Raw genomic sequence first — 21,174 nt, 5'->3', positions numbered from 1 at the left:
ATTAACCTCTGGTGGGGCACCTGGCTGGCTCAGTTGGTAGAGCATGTGACTTTTTTTTTTCTAAGATTTTATTTATGTGGCAGAGAGCAAGGGAGAGAGCACAAGCAGGGGCAGAGGGAAAAGCAGACTCCCCACTGAGTGGGGAGCCCAACATGGGGCTCCATCCGAGGACCCTGGGACCATGACCCAAGGCGAAGGCAGATGCTTAACTGGCTGAGCCACCCAAGCGCCCTGGAGCATGCAACTCTTTATCTTAGGTGTAGAGATTACTTTAAAAATATATTTTTAATATAATAAAATCAACCTCTGATCTAGACTATCCTTTGGAGGCTAGACTATTTGTACAACTATCTTGGGGCCTTTCTTAGGGCACATTTAGAATATGCAGGTTGTCCCTATCGTAGAATTATGAAACTCATCTGTTCTTGAATTATCTAATTGTCTCCCAGACTGAGGAGATTTAAGGGACAATTCTAATCTTCCAGTGTTAAATTCTACCTATGAATGCCTCCAGGGCCTCTAGTTCTAAAGAGTGCTTGTTCTAAAGTAGAATTGGATTGGATTCTCATGTTTAATAAAAGTATGTACACTAATGTGAAAATTGTCTGTGGCATCCCCATATTAGAGTTTTAAGAATTGAGTTACAGAAATTGGTATAGCAACTTTTCCTTAAATGTGACCCAGTAGAAAAGATTCTAAAATAAAAATCTTTAAACCTACAACTTTTTTTAACTTATAGAGAAATAACAAATTTACTTCTCAAGTTGCAACAAAATATTTAACTCTTTATTGGAAAATTCTGTTTGTTGGGAGGTTTTAAACTTGTCAGGATGGCCACAGCCATGGATTTATGTTTTGGTTAGAGTAATCACCATAGGAAAAAGGCATAACGTAGAGGTTGCAAATAGGTGGTAGCCCAGAGGCCAAATCCAACCTCAGCAGATGTGTTTGGTTTGGCTTGTGTGGTATTTTTTAAAATATTAATTAGATGCCAATATCTAAAATTCAAGAGGTTTCACATGAAAGTTCAGATTTCAGGGGGTTTTTTGGAATAAAATGGATGATCTATGTAATCAGGGCCCCAAGTATAGTAGCCTGGCTGCTAACCCTGTAAAGCTGGGTATATATTTTCTAATTTATCACAGTCCCACCACTTCCTATTTTTGCCAAACTCTATCCACTTCATTTATTTGCTGTCTAGTTGGCTTCTTTAAGCATTTGTGTTGCCAGATATGCTGTATCAAAAGTGATATCAAATTCTTGACTTTCAATTCTGTATTGTATACATTTCTCCAAGAAAAGTTAGTGATCAAGCATCAGATGTAAATTTTCTAAATAATTACTAATACAAAGGCAAATGGCATAGAATTTGTGTATTCAGTGTATATTGAGTTATGCACCTATGTAAGATTGAGAAACTTTTCTCAAGGAGCTCAAAGATTACAGGCCATCTGATGTGGATTAAGGTGGCTCTTGGGATGAGCACCAGGTGATGTATGGAGGTGTGGAATTACTATATTTTACACATGGAACTAATATTACACTGTATGTTAACTAATTGGAATTTAAATAAAAACCTAAAAAAAGAAGCAGACCATTATTACAGTACAAAGTTAATTGTAGATAATGACAAGAATTTGTGGGAGTTATGGGAGTTGGTGGTGATCACTCTTTCCTGAGAAGATGAGGGCAAGTTTTATAGCAGCAACCCTTGAGTTGGGCCTTCAACGGTGAATTTAATTTCAGGAGGCCAAGACAGAAATGAACCTTGGTACTATAGACTAGAAAGCAGTCAGGGAACTACTAGTAATATGGTTCAGCAAGATAATATTATGAGATAAGGTAATAAAAAAGCTGAAGTCTCTCTCTTTTAGTCTGTGGAATTTAGACATTATTTGGGAGCCAGTGCAGTCTTTGGAAGTTTTGAATTAGATTAGAGGAGTTCCATTCTCATAGTTCTACATCGGAAGGTTAATCTACATTGGAAGCATTAAGTATATAGCAAAGGTTTGCATATGCTAGCCAGATGGTGAGCAAACAAGACTTACTTGGGTTCTTCAAATGGGTCAGATGAGAAGGAGATAGAATATACCCTCAAATGGGAATATATATAGGGAGAAAAATAATGAGGTAAAAATTGGCAGGACTTGGCAGCTGATCAGAGAAAGCACTGAAACTGTAGCCTGGATTGGTAAAAAATAAAAAATCCTAAACAGCTTTTTACCTTGTACTTTACCATTAGGGCTGATGAATGATTACAGGCACAGGTTTGTCTGTGCCATTAGATAGTCACAGTTTGCTTTCATATTTCAAAGACCACTCATCATCCAAAATTTAAATACCTATTAAGTTACACTGAGAAAACAAAACTACCTACACAGCCAAGCAATGCACAGGAGAAACTGATTTATTAGCTAGTTTATTTCACCTCTGTTTTGTTCTTCATTTTATGTTGGTCAAGGAGAAATAGTGACAGTCTAACCAATGCAAGATGTCTTCCTCAAATAACCTAGTTTTGGGAGTTTTTCCCTTTTTTTTTTAAGTAGGCTCCACGCTGGGCATGGAGCCTAATGCAGGGCTTGAACTCAATCCTGAGATCACAACCTGAGCTAAGGTCAAGAGTTGGACACTTAATGAACTAAGCCAACCAGGCACCCCTCAAATAACCTAGTTTAAAATAAGCTGTTTTGAGGTTCCTGGCTGGTTCAGTCAGTAGAGCATCTGACTCTTGATCTCGGGGTCTGGAGTTCAAGCTCCACATTGGGTGCAGAGATCACTTAAATAGATAAAATTTTTTAAAAACCTGTTTAAAAACAACCAATGGCAAACATACAAAATCCTTATAAAATCACATTGCATATCAACTAGCATTTTCACACCAGTGCTCCTAAAGACACTCTTATAATAGAGAAGCTTTTTGTGGTACTAGAAAATATACCTTTTTAAAATTATTTTCTCGATAGTTCTGTAGTAACTTTGCTGTCTTCCTCAGCACATCTGAGTATAGTAGTGTAAATATAAGGTTCTAAGTTTAATTGGTCCCTGCTACACATCAATTTATACTTTACAAATCTGATTTGCTGAATACAGGAAACCTTCCAAAATAAATACATGGAAATAGTTTTTTATCTCGCCTGTATCAGTAACTTAGTTTTTCGATCCTGCCCTAGATACAAGTGAGGCAGTCTACCAAAGAACTTTTAAAAATAAATGTATAATGGGAGTAAACAGTTGCCGTGTTTCCATGGTCTTACAAAAATGGTAACTGGATTACTGGTATGCAGGAAAATATTGCACATCTCTGGGGTCATATTGGACTGTCCCGATTTTATGAGGAAAGCCCCAAAGTAAGCATGGAGGTAAGATAGATATTTGATAGAACAGGGATGTCTTTAGGGATGAGAGTCTCTTGGCATCCTCTTACCCACTCTGCTAATACTACAGCACAGGAACTCATTAGTAATACTGGATCAGTAGCATTATGGCAGCTAAGAGTGGCTCATTAAATATTTGTGCTTGACCTGCTGGAGTTAATGCAAAACCTACTGAGACCCTAGAACTTCAGCTTTATCAGTCGGTAAGTTTATATGAAGATAGGTAACCTAGGGTGGTAAGTGCTGCTTCTTGATTCCAAACTGGACACCTCTCTTTTTGTAATATCATGTCCTTTTTTGTAGCATAAAATCACAGCATCAAGTAGCCTGTCAAACTGAACTCTGAATCATACAATTGTTTCCAAATTCATGTGCATTTTACTTACTCTTTTTTGTCTTGAAAGCAAAATGTTTATTACAAATTGCTTTTATATAACAGATTCTAATAAATTATTTCTCTTTAGCGTACAAACGGCTAGATGGTTCGACTGAATGCTGTAACAATCACAGCCTCACAGATGTGTGCTTTTCCTACAGAAATAACTTTAATAAGCGTTTGGTGAGTTGTCCCTGAAGAAGTCTTGCTTGTCTGATATAATTTTTACAAAATAATTATATAGAACTAAAATGGAATCTATGAAAACTTTTCCATTTTGCTTTGTGTCATTTTATTAAAATTTCTACATTTCACTTGTCACATTTCATCTGAGACTCTAACAGTTTATAGGTATAATATCTTATTTGGCCAAAGTGGAATACTTGAATCTAATTCATTGTAGGTGAGCATAAATGGCATTTCTTCTATGTGAACTTTGTTCCTTATATACTCTGTGACATAAAAGATATTAAAGAGCTACAACTTTCTGGTTTTCTTGCTAGTGAGTTATTTTTAGTATTGACTACTTAATATTTTATTCATAGCACACATGCCTACCTGCCCGGAAAGCAGTTGAAGCCACACAAGTTTGTAGAACCAATAAAGATTGTAAAAAAAGTTCAAGTTCAAGTTTCTGTATAATACCTTCTTTGGAAACTCACACTCGCTTAATAAAAGTGAAACATCCACCTCAAATTGATATGTTGTATGTAGGCCATCCACTGCACCTTCACTACACAGGTGAGTATTTATTGTGGTCAACCCTCAGAAAATCATTAAGATGGCATATATTCTCCATGGTAGAAACTCAGTACAAATCCATGTGTTAATTTTATTTATTGTAAATATGGCCACTTCTCAAAGTCTTATTAACTTGTTCTTAAGTGTTATATGAAATTTACCATTGGGAAAATAATCTGAATTTATGAAGCAAGATGGAACTGCATCCCATGTCTAAGTTCCTTTTTTTTTATAACAGTTGTATGGAAATATAATTTACATACCATATATTAGACCTTTTTAAAGTGTACAGTTGAAGACTTTTTAATATATTTGGAGTTGTACAACCATCACCACAATCTAGTTCTAGAATATTTTCCATGACCCCAAAAAGAAACCCCATATCCATTAGGAATCACTTCTCATTTCTCCCCAACCCTTGGCAACTAATCTACTTTCTCTTTCTAAGTTTTCCTGTTCTGCACATTTCATGTAAGTAAAATATTTTGTGACGGACTTCTTTCACTTAGCATAATGCCCTTAAGGTTCATCCATGTTGTGTAGCATGTGTCAGTATGTCCTTCCTTTTTATGGCCAAATATTCTATTGTATGGACATACCACATTCTCTTTATTCATTCATCAGTTGATGAACATGTAGGTTTTATGTTACTCTTTAAAAGGCTCTTATTGGTTCATAGTCATATCCTGAGATACAACCTGGATCATTCTTATTTATTAATAGAGTAAACGTGACTTTAGGGTTATACCTTTTTGAGGGATAAGGACTCTTGATAAATTCTGGCATAGTTTTTAAGTTAGTCCCTGTATTTGGTAGTCATACTTGGCATATAGTCAGTTTTAACTTATTCTCACCTCCAAATATAAGTACACACTGGGACCTGAATTTCTGTAGTCCACTGTATTTATTAGGTATTCTAGAATAATTGATGGTTTTTATATGTGGAGCATATAGGCTGCCTACATATGTTTGGGAAGGGCTTTCTCAACCAATTTAATAGGCTAGCCCAATTTTTGACCGTATGGAAAAATTTATAAACTGTTGCTTAGCTGTATGAACAATATTCATTATTCCTTTTTTTTGTTTTTGTTTTTGTTTTTCTTGTTTTGTTTTGTTTTTAGTGAGCATCACCAGCTTTATTCCACGTTTCAACTTTCTAAGCATAGATCTGCCTGTCGTTGTGGAGACATTTGTCAAGTATCCTTTCTGGTATGAAGAATGTTTTTAAAAGGTGTTATCTGGAAGATGATCAGGCTTACCTTGAATAGGACCGCATAGACCTTAGAAGTATTGATTGATTGCTAACAACTACAAAGGAGACTTTATTTTTTTAAGATTTTATTTTTATTTATTTATTAGAAACAGAGAGAGAGAGAGGCAAAGACACAGGCAGAGGGAGAAGCAGGCTCCATGCAGGGAGCTCGATGTGGGACTGGATCCCAGGTCTCCAGGATCACGCCCTGGGCTGAAAGCGGGGCTAAACCGCTGAGTCACCCAGGCTGCCCCAAAGGAGACTTTAACGATGAAAAAGATCAGATTTTAGGAATGAAGTTACAAGGCGAGAGATCTATCAGGGAGGAAGAAAAGTTAAGATATGGAAGGGAGGAAACCCAGACCATAAATTGGGAGTTGAATTTGCAGATCTGAGACCTTTTAGTAAGTTTATAAAGAATGAAAGCTTCAGTTACTACCGAGGTGCTGAATTCTGCCTTCTGAGCCTGTCCGCTCTGACTCCATGGAGGAATGAGTAAATAGTTTCCGGTATTAAAATAGCAATTCAGAGGACAAAATCTTGGGTTCCTTAGCATATTAAGTTTGAATATAAAACTTGATTTTTTAGAATTCATCATTTTTTTAAAAGATTTTATTTATTTATTCATGAGAGACACAGGGAGAGAGAGAGAGGCAGAGACACAGGCAGAGGGAGAAGCAGGCTCCACGCAGGGAGCCCGATGCGGGACTCATCCCAGGACTCTAGGATCACGCCCCCGGGTGAAGGTAGCGCTAAACCGCTGAGCCACCCGGGCTGCCCTAAAATTCACCATTATGAAGAATTTGAACAAACTGAACAGTTTACAAGGGATCTTTATTTTTGTCACTTTTTTTTTCTTTTTTACTTTCTAGATTTTAAATTACTAAGTTTGGTTCTTTTTTAATTGCAGTATAGTTAATTTTACAGTGTTACATCAGTTTCAGGTGCACAATACATATTTTTGATACTTTTAATCATTTTCATTTCCTTCCTCAATAATTTGCAAAAAAATGAAAGAGAAAACAAATGAGCAGTTACTGAAAAATACGTACAATCAAGATTGTACCATGTAGAGCAGCCTGGGTGGCTCAGCCGTTTAGCGCTGCCTTCAGCCCAGGATGTGATCCTGGAGACCTGGGATCGAGTCCCATGTCGAGCTTCCTGCGTGGAGCCTGCTTCTCCCTCTGCCTGTGTCTCTGCCTCTCTCTCACTCTCTCTCTCTCTCTCTCTCTCTCTCTCTCTCTTTCTGTGTCTCTCATGAATAAATAAATAAAATCTTAAAAAAAGACGGTACCATGTAGATTGCAACTTTGTCTCAGATTTGTGATATACATAAGCTTATAGATGATAAAATAGAGTTATGCTATAGTTATATTTATGCTATAGCCTTATAGATAATAGTAAAATAGTGTTGAAGGGGCCAAGATCTTTGTTTCCTAAGTTAATACTTTGTAAGGATCAAAAAGTAATTTTCCCTTATTTCTAATTGCTTCCACATTCCTTTCCCTCATTGTGTCATTAAAGGATTACAAAGACTCAGGCTTCCTCTGAGTTGTTATAGATTGCTTTAGTTTACAAATGATTGGCCTTTATTTTTCTAGTCAAAGTTTTTGAGCTTTGAGATAATATAAACAATTTGTTTGAAATAGTAGAGATCTGGAGTGCCTGGGTGGCTCAGTCTTTTGAGCAGCAAAGGTAATGGTCTCAGGGCCCTGGGATCAAGCCCCCCCCCCCCCATGGGGCTTCTTGCTCAGCAGGGAGTCTGCTTCAGGATTCTCGCCCTCTGCCCCTACCCATGTTCACCCACACACTTGCTCTCTCTCTCTTTCTCTCTCTCTGTCTCTCTCAAATACATCTTTTAAAAAATAAATAAATGCTAGAAATCTAAGAAGGAATATCCTATGCTAGTGGGCAGAAGTTTAAAGAAAAGAGGGAAGTCAACTGTAATCTCAAATGCAGTTCTAGTAAAATATCTTCTTTTGACTACTAGATAATGTGGTTTCCACTCAGACCTCACAATCAGCTCCTTAACTCATTTTAACCAGGTACCTGATCTCCCTCTCAGGAGCTCTGGCTATTGTCAATGCAGTGCCCTGTTTTGCTTTGGATGGTCAGTGGATTTTAAACTCTTTCCTAGATGCTACCCTTACCTCAGTGATTGGAGACAATGATATCAAAGATCTGATAGGATTTTTCATCTTGCTTGGAGGCAGTGTACTCTTGGCTGCCAACGTGACCCTGGGACTCTGGATGGTTACGGCACGGTAATATTTGCACTCATCTGGCAGAATGATACTTTATATGAAATAGAAAGCGTTTCCTTAAAATTACGTTTTAACCAACAACTTTAAGCTCCTCCTGTATCAGAATATCCGAACTCTGGGATGAGGGATAAAAAGAAGAAATGAAAGGCATGGTCCTGACTACATTCTACTTTTAAAGACTGAACTTAACAAACTTCGGATGCTTGCAGAACAATTTCTAAACAAGTGAAAATTCACATAAAAGCATTTTGTGTGACTCCTATCATATTGCGGTAGTGTAAAGGAGGACAAAATTGAGTAGAATTAATCAAGGAAAACTTTTTTAAAAAGCATCATTAATCCAGATTTGAAGAAGACCAGATTCTGGCCAAGAGGAAGGGTGAGCATTTTCTTGGCCTATATCTCTTATCCTTTGTCTTACTTTGAAAAGTATCTTAAGATTTATTGGTATATTATTTTGTACTCTGACAACTGAGGTCTAATTACAATTAATAAAATTCTATGAAAGAATCTGCTGACATGAAAGGGAAAATCTTTGTCAAATGATACCAAATAAGTGAACCAAGTAGGAAGTAGGGCATACAGTGACCCATGCTTTGCCTCACAAGAATTGCCTCTTTGATAATGTGTCTCTGTAGTCTCATATGGCAGCACTAGCCAGCCTTGACATTCCGAGTGAGCTGCAAAAAGTATCTTCCACTTGCAGCACGTGAGCTGACACAGTTAAAGTTGAATGTCGGAACTGAGCCTGGTCTTCTAACAGATCATGAGACAGATCTGCTGCAGTCCTGGGTCTCATTCTATACAAAGCTTTGAAGCTCAGAACTTTTCCAGGGTAGACATTTTCTCTTGTGCTGCTGGGGTTATCTGGGGCCTAAGTCCTGGGTTCCTGTCTTCAAGGAGCTTAGGCTCTTAACAATAGTCTGTCCTCACCAGCAGCTTCCATGTTTCTCTGTGTTGGGTAATTAAACACTCAGTCCTTGCTTTCCATCTTTCTCCTAAGCTACCTCGATGGGTCCACAGAAGACTTGGTAGTACAGTGAGAATGGCTGCATGTGAGTACAGATGTGAATTTGCCAGAGCCTGGGAACTGACTCTTAAGCCCAAAAGAGCCCTAACTAATTCCAGGCCTTTTGGACTGGAGATACAGCCCTGGAAGATCCAGGAAGTCAACAGGCCACTGTGAAACTATTGGTCTTCCAAGCGTCTAAGCATGCTATTTTTGATGAAGAATATGTGCTTCCCTCATAAACTCATAAACTATGTGCTTCCCTCATAAACTCAACATTAACAGCCATGTACCCAACTTTTTCACTAAGTGAGTCATTCCATGGAGTTCACCTTTTTCTGATTGTTGAGCTGCTCTTCAGGCACTAAAAGTTTTTAATCATTTTAAACAAATTCTTTATAGACTGTATTGCAAGTTTGCCTGCCTTCTTAAATAGAAATTATTTCTTGAATATAATGTTGATATTTTATTAATGAGTTGAGGTCATCAGTTATTACCACTACTAAAACTGTACAAGTTATTTATTTATCCCAGAAAAAAGGTGGTTGTCGTATTCTTAGGTAGATAGTCATTCAAGATCAAATTCTATTAGCAGAGAGCCCAGATCAGCTTAGGTAGTAGAGCTTAGGGAATGCCATGAAATACTTGCATAATTAATTTGATTACATGAACCAAGCAGTTTACTAATGAACATGTTGTATATATGCAGGTCAATTTTTTAAAACAGAGAAAAAAATTTAAGAGAGAAAATTCTAACCATTAATTTCCTTCTTTTTTCTGGGGGGGGGGGAGGGGGGAACAACAACAACAACCAGACACCTCATTTTCTTGTAGCATATGAACATCTTGGTCTGTTGCTCCATAGGGTCAGGATTTAGGAACCACTCTTATTAGGATATTGAGCAGGTCATTCACATTTGTATAGAGATGGCCTCATTGTGTAAGAAAGGAATGTTACCTGTTGTCTCTTCAGCTTTATTGTGGGCACTTCTAGAGCAAAGGCCAAGCCATACTCATCTTTGCATCCATGGCACAGTGCATGAGACATCATAAATACTTAATAAATATGGTTGAATGGGTGATGAATACTGTTATTTATGGATTAGAAAAGCATGTTTCTATTTAAGTAAGCTATCAATAGTATTATTGAATATTTACTATAAATATGTGTTAACAAAAAATGAAAGGTCTTTGTGTCCCTGGTATATTATCATCTTTATGAAAATAATCCATTTGGGTTTCTGTAAAGCAATTAGAAAAAAGGAATTACTTTGAGAATTTGAAGATGTTCTTTCTGTGTTGACATGTTGTTCAACAGTACAACTTTATTTTTAGTGTTCCTACTCTACATTGTTTACATTTTCGAAGGTTTTTTAAATCACCTATAATGTGTAAAGGACATATATATTCTTTTCATCTCAGTTTGAAAAGACATGCAGTTAAACTTGACCTTTTGATAATCGCTCTTATAGGGTCATTGTCATCTATGCTAACAGCAAATTTTAAACAAGCACTTCATGGATACATGGCTCTTGGTCATCAGTTTGTACTATGGTATTTATTGAATGTCCACATACTAATTAATGGTGCACAGGTATTTTTTTCCTACAGATCTTTCGACTGTGCTGTAATTCATTCTTAGTATTTAACTTGAAGATACCATAGTTGCTGGCATTTGATGTTTAGCAATAAAAGAATAAATGTGTACCAGCACTCTATGTTTTATCATATCAGTGTGTTGTCTTTTAAAAAAAATGTATTCTTTTCTATCAAAATTATTCCCTTCACATACATTATGATCTTTGTTGTTTTTAAATTCCTGTTTCTAAGAACAACCTTCAGTTTTCAACCCAAGCAATCTGTATATGAAAGTTGTTGCAGGCCACAGAAAGAAGTCTTTTTTAAATGAGATTCCTGTGGTCTCACTACTGTTTCGGAAATGGCCTGTTTATGGATGAAGAAAGAGGACTATCACATTTCCTTTTAATAGTGTCTGACAGAAGTGTTCTCTGAGTCTGTTTCTTAGGAATTCATGGAAAACTATTTCAATTATCACATTCAGTTCGTCTTGACCTTTTGCTCTAGCACTTCCTCCCTTGTCCTTAGAGCCAGCTTCAATCTCTCTCTCTCCCCCTCTCTGTCTCTCTCTCCCCCTCCCTCCCTCTCTCTCTTTCTGTCTCTACCCCCTCCACCACCACCCCCCCACAGGTACATATTCTCTTTCTAGTTTACCTAAAGGCCAGATAAAATAGGCTGGAAGTTTAGCCCAAATCCTAAGTGGCTAGCATCATTCCATTCCTTTTTGCCTCTCATCCCATTCTACTATAGTTAAGAGTCACAAGACTAGGTTACTGATTATCTAAACCACTTTTTTTTTAGCAGCTTGAGATATAATTAAATACCATAAAATTCACCTCTTTAATGTATACAGTTAACTGTAAACTATTTTTCTTTTAATGACTCTTCAAATGAAAGTATACATAGGCTTTAGTATAATCTAAACTTTTAAGCAAATGAACATGTGATAAAAGACTGGGATAAAAATGTTTTATTTATTTCACAACTTTTTAAAACTCTGAAGTGGTTTTCAGTGCTGGAATAGAGTTAAATAACAAGTCTTTTTTAAGTTAAAGCATGTAGAGGAGTGCCTGGCTGGCTCAGTTGGTAGAGCATGTAACTCTTGATCTCAGGGCTGTGAGTTCAAGTCCCATGTTGGGTGTAGAGGTTACTTAAAAATAAAATCTTTGGGCACCTGAGTGGCTCAGTCAGTTAAGCATCTGCCTTTGGGTCAGGTCATTATCTCGGGGTCCTGAGATCAAGCCCCACATCGGGCTCCCTGTTCTACAGGGAGTCTGCTTCTCCCTCTCCCTTTGACCCTTCTCCCTGCTTGTGCTAGTGTTCTCTCTCTCTCTCTCTCAAATGAATGGATAGAATCTTTATAAATAACTTAAAAAATAAAATCTTAAAAAAAATGGTAAAGCATGTGAGGGCACCTGGGTGGCTCAGTCGGTGAAGCATCCTACTCTTGATTTCAACTAAGGTCATGACCTCAAGGCTGTGAGATTGAGCCCTGTGTCAAGCTCTGCACTGGGTGTGGAGCTTACTAAGATTCTCTTTCCCTCTCCATCTCCCTCTCCCTGTTCCCCCACCCCAAAAAAAGATAAAGCAGGTGGATATATTTTCTTTGAGACAATATGCCTTTTTGATCAGTGTATTTGCAAGCTACTCTTGCTATTTTGGCCATGCTATTTGAATAATCCATTGTATATTTTATCAGACCATGGTAAATGAATTCATTGAAAGGAAAGCCTCTCTTTCAAAACTTAATGCCACAATAGATTATACTCAAGATGGAGGTAGGAAAAAAATGGCTAAAGGAAGTTGCAATTCTAATTACCAAACAGGTTATATTGTCTAACTTAATTTCCCAATGAAGAAAGACAAAAACATCCTGATATCTTAGTTTTATTTAGCTAAAGACTGATAAATATTCAATAATTGTCCCTTCTTATTAACTGACCATTTCTCAAATTTTTCTTTTGATGTGTTCCTGACACTTTAGGGGAGGGAAAAACCCAGAAAGATCTAAGAATAGAACCCTGTAATTGGCTGTCCATCCTACAAAATTGAAATTTGCTTTACCTTAGATTTATATAAATTTTGCACTCAATCAAGTATCAGAAAGCCAGTTCCCTTAAATATGAAACTCTAAACTGTAAAAGAATTAGATGCTAAGAATATTAATATTTTTTTCATGTCTAAAAGACATTGGTAGAAAGTTTATAACAGCTGGTCTGTAGACTAGTTGATAGTCTAGATGGTGTTTTTGTCTATTTTTAGTGAAATGAGAAAAATATATTGTATCTAATTACAAAATAAGGAAAACGTATTTGTGTTGTTTAAGGTGCCTGCTGCCCCTTATCAAGGAGCTCTCCTTTATTTGGATTATGGAAACACATACTTAAATTCACTTAGCACTTCTAGATTTCTCTACAGAATGTCTCTCTGTAATTGACACTCATCAGCAAGGCATGAGGGTTCCATGTTTCCCATGCCCTTTCCTCCACCTGAATTGTCTTTCATGTTCTCACAAATGTGTTGGTTGCAAAATGGCATTTCTTTTTAATTTGCATTTCTCAGATTAATATGGTTGTGCATCCATATACTTGTTTAGCCATTTAGATTTTTCATTTTGCCAATTGCTTATTGACATCTTTTGCCTATTGTCCATTGAGTTTACTAAATTTTTCTTATTGAGCCATAAGAATTTGTGTATTCTAGATTGAGTCAACAAACTGCAGCCTGCAAGCCAAATCCTGCTCAGCACCTATTTTTGTAAAAAAGGTTTTCTTAGAACACAGCCACATTCAAGGGTGCCTGGGTGGCTCAGTTGGTTGAGCCTCTGACTCTTGACTTCAGCTCAGCTCGTCATCTTGGGACCTTGGGATCAAACCCCTCTTCTGGCTCTGCACTCAGTGGGGAGTCAGTCGGCTGGAGATTGTCTCTCCCTCTGCCCCTCCCCCTGCTCTCTCTCTCTCTCTGAAATAAATCAATATTTTTAAAAAACTACAGGGCAGCCCCAGTGGCTCAGCAGTTTAGTGCCACCTTCAGCCCGGGGCGTGATCATGGAGACCCAGGATCGAGTCCCACGTCAGGCTCCCTGCATGGAGCCTGCTTCTCCCTCTGCCTGTCTGTCTCGCTCTCTCTCTTTCTCTCTAATAAATAAATAAAATCTTAAAAAAAACTACAGCCACATTCATTCATTTATATATTATGTATGGCTGCTTTCATGCTACAAAAGCAGAGTTGAAGAGTTGAGCAGTTGCAACAAAGACCATATGACCCACAAAGCCTAAAATATTTAGTATTTAACTGTTTACAGAACAGCCCATGCTCTAGACATCAATGTCTTGTCCATTTTAGATATTGCAAATAATTTTTCCAGTCTGTGACCCATCTATAAATTTTATTTATGAGGTTTTGTTGTTGAACAAGTACCTTTGGTTTGATATAGTCAAATCCATTAATGTTTTGATTGTTTCATGAATCATTTTGATTCATTCACTGAAAAAATGCTGTCCTGTTCCAAAGTCACAATAACAATGTGTACTTTTTTCTATTTGCTTTATTTTTTAAAAAAGATTTTATTTATGTATTTATTTATTTGACAGAAAAGGAGAGAGAGCACAAGCAGGGGGAGCAGCAGGCAGAGGGAGGAGAGGCAGGCTCCCCACAGAGCAGGGAACCTGACGTGGGGCTCAATCCCAGGACCCTGAGATCATGACCTGAGCCAAAGAAAGATACTTAACTGACTGAGCCACCCAGGCACCTCTTCTATTTGTTTTAGAGTTATACTCTCACAGTGAGATCTTTGACTTCTAGAATATATGCTATGAGGTAGGAAATCCGAGTTTATTCTTCTATATAGCATGAACTATTTTAAAAATACAACAGTATTTTCCTTTTTAAGATTGTTAAAACAGTTTACATGAAGTTCTTAATATGGTACCTGCATGCTCAAAATATTACGTACTTAAATTACTTATTTTCACAATGCAGAATTATTTTTTTAAGATTTTATTTATTTATTCATAGAGACACAGAGAGAGAGAGAGAGGGAGAGACACAGGCAGAGGGAGAAGCAGGCTCCATGCAGGGAGCCTGACCTGGGACTTGATCCTGGGAATCCAGGATCACACCCCGGGCTGCAGGTGGCGCCAAACCGCTGTGCCACCGGGGCTGCCCTACAATGCAGAATTACGACACAAATTTGCCCTGATAGTCCCCTCCACACTGGTGTCAGATCCTGCCTCCTTTTGATACGCCTTCATGGCTTCCACTGCCTTCAGGCTCACTCTGGTTGTCCAGAATGTCTTCCAGACCTTGATCCTTTTAAATATTTCCTCCTCCAATCAAAATGAACCAAAAATCTTGATACTTAAGGTGTTGGCTAAAGATTTTGCCCACAAAATAACCTGTGTTTGTGGGTATGCCCATTGATAGTAACTTAGGCATTTAAATCTGATCTTACCCAAACATTTTAACTCAGAAGGAGGCCGTGTGACAAACCAACATGAGAGAGAATCTGAGGTAGAATGGACTTTGAGGACTACATCAGACAGTGGAAAGCTGTCTACTCTGTGCACAGTTTAGGGTATTATATTTCGAAATAAGCTATTTTTTTACATGCTCACTTTATTTTTGCATTAATTAGAAAAGAAGCTAAGCTTTCTTTTTTAATGTGTGTTCTTTTGTAGATTTTTTTTATTCACATCATTTGTCCATATTTCCCTGCAGTAATCATCACCTTACTACTTTTCATTACTCAGGACTCACGTTTGTTACAAGGGTTTGCAAATATATTTGACCATACCTTAGCTTCTCTTACAGGTCCCTTACTTTCATACTTTATTCCTAGCATTTTTTTCTTCCCTTTCAGTCACTTTGTTTCCATCCTTTAATGGCTTATAATTTTCTTTCTAGGTGTGTATCACCAGAAATTTACAATGGAAATTAGTAGCACTTTGCAGTTTACAGAATGTTCACTTCTTCAGTACAGGGCACCCCCTTTTCTGTTATGGAAATACCTGGGAAAAATAAGTTGGTAATCAGGAGTTTAGAGAATATAGAATTGAACAGAAGAAGATAGATAATGTGATTTCTTTCACCTTTATAGAAAAACCGTTTTCTGTGGCGCCTGGGTGGCTCAGTTAGTTGAGCATCTGCTTTTGGCTCAGATCATGATCCTCAGGGTCCTGGGATCAAGTTGGGCTCCCTGCTCAGCGGAGAGCCTGCTTCTCCCTCTCCCTCTGCCTTTCGCTCCCCCTGCTTGTGCTCTCTCCCTCTGTCAAATAAATATAAATAAATAAATAAATAAATAAATAAATAAATAAATAAATAAATAAATAAATAAAGTCTTTAAAAAAACATTTTCAAAAAAAAAACATTTTCTTACTAAAAAAATGCACATTTATTATAGAAAACGTTAAATGAAAGTAAATTGTAATTTATTGAAAAAACGGATTATATTATAGATTAACTGGCAAACTACTTTTTAAATTTGAGGTTTATAAGCAATTTTCAATGTTATTAATACTCTAGTGTTATTTAAGTGAATATATAATATTTCAGCACTGACTATAGCATAAATTTTTTCTTTTCTTTTTATTTTCTTTAAGTAAGGTCTACACTCAATATCAGGCTTGAGCTCACAACGCTGAGATCAAGAGTCACATGCTCTACCAACTGAGCCAGGCAGGTACCTCTGAATATGGCATAATTAACCAACCTCTATTATTTATAATTTTGCAATGCTATAAACAAAGCTGTGAGGAATATACCTAAAACTAAATCTTTCTGTGTATCTATGATTATTTGGTTAATTCTAGAAACTCTTAAAAGAAAAATTCCTATCTTGAAATGTGAACATTTTATATATATATATATATATCCTTGTTGCAATTACATTTTTTTCTCTTATTTGGATATGCAAAATGGCATCTCATTTTAATTTGCATTTCTTTGATTAGAAAAAGGTTGAACATTTTTAAATGTATTTATTGGCCATTGTGTTCTCTTTTTTTTATCCCCATCCTTTGCCCATTTTTCATGGGAGTGATTATTGTCTTACTGCTTTTTATCATAAGCTCAGTTCTGCTATTTGATTTGTTACATGTGAATAAATTAAAACTTCATTTAAGTATAATGCTAATGCTTATTTTTAGGTTTTTATATATCATGATCTGTCAAGGTTTGCCTTATATTTTCCACCTTTGGTAAAATGTTTTCAAAGTCTTCTCAAGATTTTATAAATATTCACAAACATTTTATGGTAATTTTATGATTTCATTTTTTCAAACATTAATTTATATGCAATGTATTTTGATATTGGTGCAAAGTAGGAATATCACTTTGTATTTTGTTATCTTCAACTAATTAACCCAGTCATCTCAAAGGAGATGGTTAATCTAAAGAGGTATTTCATACCAGCCAGAAAGAGGAATAAATTTATATCCTTTGGAAAGAATAGAAATAATAAGTGAAATTATCTCTCATTTGATAAGCCATTCTTATTTATTTAGGAGGCATATATTTATCATTTACTTTTTCAATTCAGTAATACAGTGAATTGAGAATATGTCTCATACTTTAATTGACAAGAGTCCTTAAATCATTTTTTCCCTAAGGTATTTTTTTTAAGATTTTATTTATTTATTCATGAGAGACACAGAGAGGCAGAGACATAGGCAGAGGGAGAAGCAGGCTCCCTGTAGGGACCCCGATGTGGGACTCGATCCCAGGACCCCAGGACCATGCCCTGAGCCAAAGGAAGACGCTCAACCAGTGAGCCATCCAGGCGTCCCTAAGATATGTTTATTTTTATTAAAATAGTGTTTCTCATTCCTAGATTAGATTCCTAACCTATATTCCTAAACAATATAGATTAGCAATCTGGAGATTATCCTTAATACATTATATATCATTATCTAAAGGTACCATTTCTATTAACTTCTTAATTAAAATGTTTTTTTACTTCTTAGATTTTCAAGCTTTAATTCCTCTCTCTGTGGATTGTTTAATATTAGTCTTTAAAGGTTAGAAAAATCTATCTTTGGGTGACGGGCACTGGGGGTTATTCTGTATGTTAGTAAATTGAACACCAATAAAAAATAAATTAAAAAAAAAAAAAGAAAAATCTATCTTTGGAATAGATGTCCTGATTTTAAAGTAAGTATTTTATCTTCATCTGTTTTAATTATATAATGATTTTAAGTTTGGAGCACTGCATTCCTTGATTACTTGTTCAAAATATGCATTTTTAATCATGGTTTAAAATCATGAAAATAAGAGGTAGCTAGGATACTATGAATTTGTATTTTATTTCTTATAAAATTTGAAAACTGCTTTTTTCCCCCATTTAAAATGTTTTTCTTCTGAGATCATTGTAGTTGGTTTTTAAATTTGCCTAATTTTAGAATATGACTCTTGTGAATATGCTACTCCAGGAGATGGTTATTGGATTTAAAAGTTTCCATTTTTCTTGCTTATCCCCATTCTGTAGTCACTAGAACTGATACAAATATTCTTTCATTCATTTAAGAAGTATTTATTGCATACTTACTGTATTCATGGCATTGTCCTGGGTTCTGGGGATACAGCAATAAATAAGACAATTTTCCTCTTTTGTATTTTGTAAGGAAAATACCATTTATTTTTAAAATAATAAATATATGCTAAGCATTACTAAGTGTTATAAGAGATTAAGCCAAGAAGGTTGGCAGAGGCTAGGTCTTAGAAATAGGTTATGGACGTTAGCCTAATTGCAAATGGGAAGTCATTGAAAGTCTCAAGCAAGGGAGTGACATAATCAGATTTGCATTTTGGTGGATCACCTTGACTAAGGGTAAAACATTGGAGGGAGGCAAGTCTGGAGGCAAAGAAATTGGTTAGGAGATTATTTCACTAATCTTGGCAAGAGATGGTGGTTATATAAAATAGAATGGGGACAGAAGAGGTTGAAAGAGAGAAGAGGACAAGGGAAAAGTAGGATCCATTGTGTTTGATGGTTTCATGTAGTTTAGATTCAAGAAGGAATCAAGAAGACTTCAGGTTTCTGGCTTGGACAATTGAATGGTAGCAGTGCCATTAACAGCTAGGGAACATCAGAAAAGGAGTAGTTCAGTTTTGTTTTTTAAAAGATTTTATTCATTTATTCATGAGAGACACACAGAGAGGCAGAGACATAGGCAAAGGGAAAAGCTGGCTCCATGCAGGGAGCCAGATGTGGGATTCAATCCAAAGACAAACGCTCAACGCTGAGCCACCCAGGCATCCCAGCAGTTTAATTTGGAACTCTTGAGTTTGACTGCCTGGGAAAACTTCAAGTGGATTGTTGGATGTACAGGTCTGAAACTCTGTAGAAATTAGTTGGAGACACCATGTACAAGCTGATGCACCCCAATATGTAATTAAACCCATGGGAGTGGATAGTCTAAAGAGAATGTAGAATAATGAAAAGGAAAGAGAAGGTGTCCTAGGATAGAGCACTCAGGAACACCACCATATAGGTAAAAAGGGGTTCAAGGAAGAGGAAAAACGAACTTTAGAAAATTAGGAAGAAAACCACAAGTGAGAGTTTGGTATTAGAAAAACAAAGGGAGGGACACCGGGGTGGCTCAGCAGTTGGGTGCCTGCCTTTAGCTGAGGGTGTGATCCCGGAGTCCCGGGATCAAGTTCCACATCGAGCTCCCTGCATGGAGCCTGCTTCTCCCTCTGCCTGTGTCTCTGCCTCTGTGTGTGTGTGTGTGTCTCTCATGAATAAATAAATAAATAAAAATTTTAAAAAACGGAAGAGAATATATCAATATGTCAGTAATGTGAGATATTACTGAGAGAGGCTGCCAGATGTCCACAGGCTTTAGCAGTTCATAGGTGATCTTGAGAGAGCAGCCTCAGTGCAGCATGGAAAGCTGAGCCAGGTTGTAGTGGATGGAGAAGTGGGGGGTAGGGGTGCAGGGAGAGGCTACAAATGCAGAAAATGTGCCCAAGAAGTTCCATTTTGGGGTGGGCGCCTGGGTGGTTCAGTCAGTTGGGTATCTGACCGTTGATTTGGGCTCAGGCCATGATCTTGGCATCATGGGATGGAGCCTGGGCATGGCACCAAGTCTGCCTGAGATTCCCCCTCTCCCTCTGCCCCACCCCTGCTCACACTTGCATTCTCTCTCTCTCTCTCTCTCTCTCTCTCTCTCTCTCTCTCAAATAAATAAAATCTTAAAAAGCAGTGTTCTATTTGGAAGGGGTGGGGAGAAATGGGACTTGATGTAGGCTGTAGAGGAAAGTGTCATTATTGTTGTTATTGTTTTAGCAATGGGAAAATCATGGATATGTTTTTGGTGCTGACGGGGAGAACCCGAGTAAAAGAAAGTAGATCATCAAGGGAGGAGATGGGATCTAGAGTGCAAGTAGAGCAATAGTCTTTACCAAGAAAGATGCCTTCTCTAAGAGGGGGAAAAAGGAAAAATGGGTGCAAATACAGTTATCTTGATTCCAAAGTGTCTAGAAGAGTGCTTGACACAGAGTAGGCACTCTAGAAATCTCTGTTGAATAAGATGGAGTCCTCATATAACTGCAAGGAGCAGTTTAGCCAACCCCCCTTCTAGATAAGACATATTGCAGAGGCACTTGAAGAACAGGTGCAGAATTTCCTGATTTTGAGAATGTTCTTTGTTCTCAGGAAACACATGGCTGAAGTATAGAAGTTGAAAGGGTCCAGAATAAGACACTGTGGCATAAAAATGATTTTGAGCTGAAGGCATTTGAGTTACTAAAATGGTTTATCTGCCTAAAAGCAGAGCTTCGCAAAGGATCTCAACTGTCATAAATCTCCTACCCAGGAGCACCTCTAATCTTCTCAAGCAGGCATTGACACAAAACTATCATATCTCCCACCACTTCTTCTAGGGGCCCATTTATTTTTCCAAAAAGTCATTTGTTTTTTTCATAAGTGCCCTCTCTCCCCTCCTTCTAAGAAGTATTTACTCTCCCAGAAGTGACCCTCTGCCCCCTACCCATCCCCTCTTAGATGACTGATAAGCCCCAAATTCTAATTGCCTTGAGTCACATTTCTCTGTGAACTCCTGTCCTATGTGTATAAATCAATGTGTTTTTCTCTTGTTCATCTGTCTTTTGTCAGTTTAATTTGCAGACATCAAATCATTAACCTAAGAATAGAGGAAAATTTTTTTTCTCTCTGATAGACTAAAGGGGCATGATGTGTGAAACTTAACTCTCACATGGTTCAGAGAGAAAGATGATAATACCAAAATGGCAAAATGTTAACAATTGTTGAATCTCAAGGGCATAAGGGAATCTTTTGTACTCTTTTTATTCCTTTGTACTCTTCTTAGAACTTCTGTTTGAAATTGCTTCAAAATAAAATGATTTTTTAAAAAAAAGAACCTGCATTTATTGAATCTATTTTTTTAACTTCCTATTTTATTTCCAATTTCAGTGCTCTTTATTTCACAACTTCCTATGAATGGCAAGAATGAGGAATTTTACTGACAGAGCTCCTTTTTGGATTCGGGCAAATTATCTCTATTTTAATTTTTTCTTTTTGAAAGTAATGCCTTCAAAACTTTGCTATGTTAACTGAAATA

General features: G+C 36.9%; 1 protein-coding gene across 3 annotated transcripts in view; it reads left to right on the top strand.

Annotated features, from left to right (window-relative positions):
- Positions 1 to 20,973, top strand: part of MBTPS2 (membrane bound transcription factor peptidase, site 2) — a 50,791-nt gene extending 29,818 nt beyond the window's left edge. For 2 of the 3 annotated variants that reach the window (XM_072816341.1, XM_072816342.1), the window contains 4 exons: positions 3,839 to 3,933; positions 4,296 to 4,491; positions 5,613 to 5,688; positions 7,789 to 20,973. In XM_072816341.1, coding sequence (XP_072672442.1) covers positions 3,839 to 3,933; positions 4,296 to 4,491; positions 5,613 to 5,688; positions 7,789 to 8,011 — 590 coding nt within the window. In that variant the 3' untranslated portion in view covers positions 8,012 to 20,973. The remainder of the gene's footprint in view (positions 1 to 3,838; positions 3,934 to 4,295; positions 4,492 to 5,612; positions 5,689 to 7,788) is intronic. The other variant, XR_012026380.1, reaches the window with a different exon arrangement.
- The last annotated feature ends 201 nt before the right edge of the window (positions 20,974 to 21,174 follow it).

The sequence above is a fragment of the Canis lupus genome, chromosome X (assembly GCF_048164855.1).
Source record: "Canis lupus baileyi chromosome X, mCanLup2.hap1, whole genome shotgun sequence".
NCBI classification, from domain to species: Eukaryota; Metazoa; Chordata; class Mammalia; order Carnivora; family Canidae; genus Canis; species Canis lupus.
Note: the sequence above shows the minus strand (reverse complement) of the source record. Positions and strands in the feature narration are given on the sequence as shown.